At 36.5% G+C, this 6,000-nt stretch overlaps 1 protein-coding gene across 4 annotated transcripts in view; it reads right to left on the bottom strand.

Moving 5' to 3' along the window:
- Positions 1–1,124: 1,124 nt before the first annotated feature.
- slc7a9.L (solute carrier family 7 (amino acid transporter light chain, bo,+ system), member 9 L homeolog) overlaps positions 1,125–6,000 on the bottom strand; it is a 28,346-nt gene continuing 23,470 nt past the window's right edge. For 3 of the 4 annotated variants that reach the window (XM_041589075.1, XM_018256342.2, XM_018256343.2), the window contains 3 exons: positions 5,419–5,568; positions 3,323–3,497; positions 1,125–1,381 (listed from right to left, as the gene is read on the bottom strand). In XM_041589075.1, coding sequence (XP_041445009.1) covers positions 1,317–1,381; positions 3,323–3,497; positions 5,419–5,568 — 390 coding nt within the window. In that variant the 3' untranslated portion in view covers positions 1,125–1,316. 4 annotated transcript variants of the gene reach the window in all.

The raw sequence follows: 6,000 nt of genomic DNA, 5'->3' as shown, positions 1-6,000 counted from the left end.
TGATCCTGAAGTTTTTACATTTTTGTTTGCAGAATAAAAGGTCACCAGTAATAATGTGTGTTTTTGTCACATTTATTTTGTTGTAGTCATTTTTTCTAGGGGTAGAGGGAACTCGTGAAAATAACAGGTAACGGAATCAGACAAACTGTGGACCCATAATTATAAAGAACATGGTTCGTTCTTCATATGTTACTTCTACTTTTGCTCAGAACGAAGAATGGAATGCTTTTTTTTTTTTTTTATATATATATTTGAAATATCCCAGGGTGGTCCCATGGTGTTTATAACAATGGGAGATGTCAGCAAACCAGTTTAACATTTTAGAAAGACAGGTATGGGACCTAATTTCCAGAATGCTCAAGACCTGGGGTTTTCCAGATAACGGATCTTTCCATAATTTGGATCTTCATACCTTAAAGGGATACTGTCATTGGAAAAAAAAAAATTTCAGAATGAATCAGTTAATAGTGCTGCTCCAGCAGAATTTTGCACTGAAATCCATTTCTCAAAAGAGCAAACAGATTTTTTTATATTCAGTTTTGAAATCTGACATGGGGCTAGACATTTTGTCAATTTCCCAGCTGCCCCAAGTCATGTGACTTGTGTTCTGATAAACTTCAATCACTCTTTACTGCTGTACTGCAAGTTGGAGTGATATCACCCCCCCTCCCTTTCCCCCTCCCCCCCCAGCAGCCAAACAAAAGAACAATGGGAAGGTAACCAGATAGCAGCTCCCTAACACAAGATAACAGCTGCCTGGTAGATCTAAGAACAACACTCAATAGTAAAAACCCATGTCTCACTGAGACACATTCAGTTACATTGAGAAGGAAAAACAGCAGCCTGCCAGAAAGCATTTCTCTCCTAAAGTGCAGGCACAAGTCACATGACCAGGGGCAGCTGGGAAATTGACAAAATGTCTAGCCCCATGTCAGATTTCAAAATTGAATATAAAAAAATCTGTTTGCTCTTTTGAGAAATGGATTTCAGTGCAGAATTCTGCTTGAGCAGCACTATTAACTGATTCATTTTGAAAAAAAACATTTTTTCCCATGACAGTATCCCTTTAAGTCTACTAGAAAATCATGTAAAGAATATATCACAATTTGCACATCGTCACAATATCTGCTGCGTAGATGTTTTAATACCTGAAAAATACATTTGTAAGTTCATTTACCTCATAAGGCGAATGAACGTAATAACATTTACAATATGTACAAAAAAAAGGGGCAATGGGGCCCCACAGAATGCAATTAAATAATTGTTTTCAGCAGTCCATGGTTACATTCGTTCATTAGCTCTGGTCGGTAGCGCACTTATTCTTTTTTCTCTTCAGGCGGAACCACTTCCATCAACATCTGGACAAATGTAGTTATTGGTCCTGGAATTTAGACGAAAATAATGTTTAAAAGATTTAAAAGAAATCCAAGACATTTTTTAAAAAAGATTCGTACTTCCTTGAGTAACCAGAACCAGTGTTTGTGATTGTTTCCCTTTCTTATGATACTGCCATTATTGCTTTTAACCAGTCCACAAAAAAAGACTATAAGAATATGTCGTACTTGCTCAAGATGGATATGGTCCAAGTCAATAAATGAATAACTAAACTGATATAGTAAAAATGGTGATAGCTGATAATGGAATAAATTGATTATTCACTAAAATATGCTGATGAGTTGAACTTGCAGTCATAAATGTGCCAAGTACGATAAGATGTAACTCGCAATCCATAAAGGAAATATAAAAGTCACAAACTTGTAACTTAATCATCACCAGTCGATTCATACATAGGCTGCTCCCACTATATAATCGTGGACCGTGAACTATTTTTTCAAGGCAAACGATACACCTTTTCTACTTCTCCATGCAGATACTGATAGTTTTGAATTAATATCACAAAAACCCAGGAAATAAGGTACTAAAGGCAAGGATCTTCATTATTTATTTTGTATGGTTTTTATATTATTAGCGTTGTTATAGTGTTGACGGTTGACTGATCCCCTCAACCAGTTTCACACTGGTCCACCAGGATACCAGTAAAAATCCTAGTGGCCCTGACCCTTTTGTGCCTTGCCAGCTGCCCGCAAGCCACCAATGTGCAACATCGGAAAAGATTCAAGCAAAAATAAAGATGGCTGTGCATTCCACTGTGGAATGCACCACCATAATTAATTTTTTATGACTTATTGAGAGCAAAATGAGTAAGTATCTCAGCAGGAGAGGCTGTGGCTGAGGGCGGAGTGGAAGCGGGGAGTGCCAGTGACTGTGTGGTGGGCCTTTGGGTTGGTATTCAGTGGGCCCCATGTTCCCCAGTCCAACTCTTCCCACAACCAGAGGCCACCCCTTTAGACTAGAAGAAAAGAACTTTCATTTGAAGCAACATAGGGGGTTCTTCACAGTCAGGACAGTGAGGTTGTGGAATGCACTGCCGGGTGATGTTGTGATGGCTGATTCAGTTAATGCCTTTAAGAATGGCTTGGATGATTTTTTGGACAGACATAATATCAAATGCTATTGTGATACTAAACTGTTAGTATAGGTATGGGTATATAGAATTGAATTCAAAGTAGGGAGGGGTGTGTGTATGGATGCTGGGTTTTCATTTGGAGGGGTTGAACTTGATGGACTTTGTCTTTTTTCAACCCAATTTAACTATGTAACTATGTAACTATGTAACTATGTAACCACTAACCCCAAAACAAATTGCCCTCATTTTTTTTTTATTGCTCATTGGTTTTTTTCAGGCCCTCTGCTATTCATTTTCATTCATATTTCTAATGTAAAATTAGAGTAATTAACTCGTCTCTCAGCAACCATATAGCAGTTCAAATTCCAAGCTTTGTATTTCAGAAAAAATTATGCAAATTGTTTCAAGTACTGCTTTCTACATCATACTAAATGTTAATAGTATGGTAAAACAGCCCTTTGAATTAAAATAGAGGTTTTTTTTCTCTTACCCAGGGACTGGCGATAAGTTTTTATTAAGCCCCCATACAGTGGATTATATATAACATAAAAAACACATTGAATGCAAATCGAATACGCAGACCCTGGTGTTTTATAGCAGAGGTTCTGGAAATGAATCATTAGTAAAGGCGCTGTTTCTTTACAGAGTTAAATTGGTAGCTCAAGACCCCTCCAAAATGAAGAATGAATTAGAAAACAGGTTTCTGGATAACAGATCCCATACCTGTACTAACTTATCCATGGGGAATCTGACTACATAGCTCCATCTGAAAACTAACTACGGACTTTAACTTCTATAAAAACAAATTGTGCTAAATTACGATTTAAATGAAATGATATCGGAAATGTGACTTACTTGTTATTTTTTGTGCCCATTTGACTTTGTAATGCACGAACGGGAAATATACTATAAGACCACTTAAAATAAATAGCACGCAATACAGGTAAGCTAATTCCGGCTCGTCGATGATAGGCGCCAACACCAAATAAATCGAGATTAAAACCATGATAATGGGGATTACTATTGGAACCTGGAAAAAAAAAAAAAAAAGTGTGATTATTAGAATATAGTATTTTTTAGTATTTCAGAATTCATATAGTTTGCCCCTAAACAAAAGCTGAAAAGAATGTTGTGCTGTGTCGATCATAAATATTAGCTACGTTTACACAAATGATTCATTTACTTGTATACATAAAATGTATTTCATGATATGAATTGTATCCATGATATGGATAGATTATTTTGCTTTTATTATAAAGTATTATCAATAAAGAAAGGCCTTCATCTTAATACAAAGGACATATTGGAATACAACCCACTGGTAAGAAAATCCATAGAGGGGATTCACAATAGTGGAGGAAGCATTCTTTTTGGAAGAAAATGGTGTTAAAACTGGTGTTAATACAATCTCTGAATTCACCAACAGAAATCCGCCAAAATACCGACCAACCGGCCACTTTTCATTTTTTGGTGAAAGAAAGACAATTTACAGACACTTTTGTGAATATGTCATTAAAACTACAAAAAATGTAGTTAAAAATAATGTTTTCTGCTCCATTTTCAAAATGGAGTAAAACTCAGTGTCCCTCTTCCCTCGGTGTCAGCTCTGCATTGTTTCACCCAATCACAATTCACCCCATTTTTTAGGTGCAGTTTAGAGCCCTGTTTTTTTGTATAACCAGAACTGAGAAACAATCGGTTTATAAACAAGAACAAAAATGATATTTGATATTACAGTAGTTTATTGGAAACATAAAATATGTGGGGCACAGATACTGCTGTGAGTTACCTAATGGCAGACTTACAGATTTAGAAGATAAATTCAGAATAAAATCGGTAAAACATACCTCCCAACATTTTTAAAATAGAGAGAGGGACAAAAAGATTTGGTGCTCGCAGTGCGTTGAAAATGTTTGACCACGCACATTTGGTGACCACACCCCCTAATTAACATGTTAATTTTACAAAATTTGGCAGGTTATGAAGGTTTGAACACATTTCAGTGGTTTTTGTGTTTTAGTATAGTTTTGCTAATGAAGGTGAATTGCCCTTTAAGCTGCAAGTCACAGTTTCCCCAAGAGACCTGCTTATCTTAAATTGTTACCATTGCTTCTGTGCTGATCTGAAATTGTTACAAAAGTATCTAAGTGCACCTGCACGTATTCTGGGCTCTCTGCCACAAGCCAATTAAGTTAGAAACTTTGTATCTTTTTCTGGCTGTTCAGTGTAGGAGATCAAGGAGAAAGTCGTGACATTTCACTAACAAACCCAGGACTGTGGGTTGAGCTGTCAAAATCGGGACTGTCCCACGAAAAACAGGACAGTTGGGAGGTATCTTTAAAATGTTTTGTAAAAGACTAAGGGGGAAGTCACAAAAGTGGTGATAATGAGACAAAATAAAAGTGGAGATAGATTTGTTGGATGTTCCACTATATTTAAAAATCTCTTTTTCCATTTCTGTGAATTTGTCTTTTAAACAGACAGTTACTGTACCAGTCTTTCACCCAATATTATAAACAAAAAGTTACCAATTTTTTTCTGAATTTGTCTTTAGCCATAACCTGTCAGTCTGCCATTAGTTATGAGTTATATCCATTAGGCATTGTCTCCTGTTAAACAAGCATGAAAACTGCCACCAGTTTTAGTGTCCGTGCACAGATCATCCATCCCCTTTCCCCAACCACATCAGTTACACTTGCATTAACTTAATTGTGACCCATTGTGCATCCAGAAATTAAATTAAGAGCCAGACATGCATCTTTGGACATGGGACTTCAGTAACAGGACAAAAAAAAAAAAAAAAGAGGAAACAACAGGAGGGAAGAGCACTGCATAAGTAAATACATAAAAATATAACAGAATAAGTAACACAGTAGGATAGCAATGGAGGATACCGCATAGCAGAAAGGGTGAATGATGAACTATGGTGCCTTTTTTATTACTGGCTTTACCTTAATAGGTCGTTTCAGTTCTTTCCTGGTGAATCTCATAACAACAAGAGCAGCAATGGTTAAACCATAAAACAGCCAAACAGCAAAGCTGAAGTAGTTAATGAGGGTGTCGATGTCAGCTGGAATAATGTAAATCATCCCAATAATGCCCTGTATGATAAGAGAAATGAAACAAATAGATATGAAATGTGGGGACCTAGATAGATACATACACATTTTCTGCTGCCAGCATTAAACCATAGCACTAGACTGAACACCCAGAGTTTGCTATTTCTCTTTTACCCAGTCTTATTATTTTTGTAAGCGTGTTTCCAAATTCTATACAAATAAGAGTAATACTCAAAAATTGCTTTGGCAACGACACTTTATTGGATCTTTTCTTTGTGTATTAGCCTCATCCCTTAGTCATCCTTTTCTTAGAGGCCCATTTACTATTGGTTGAATATCGAGGGTTAATTAACCCTCGATATTTGTCCCTCGAAGTAAAATCCTTTGACTATCGAAGTCGAAGGATTTACCGCAAATGCTTTGATCGAACGATCGAAGGAAAAACGAATCGAACGATTCGAAGGATTTTAATCC

This window comes from Xenopus laevis, chromosome 4L (assembly GCF_017654675.1).
Source record: "Xenopus laevis strain J_2021 chromosome 4L, Xenopus_laevis_v10.1, whole genome shotgun sequence".
In the NCBI taxonomy this organism is placed as follows: Eukaryota; Metazoa; Chordata; class Amphibia; order Anura; family Pipidae; genus Xenopus; species Xenopus laevis.
Note: the sequence above shows the minus strand (reverse complement) of the source record. Positions and strands in the feature narration are given on the sequence as shown.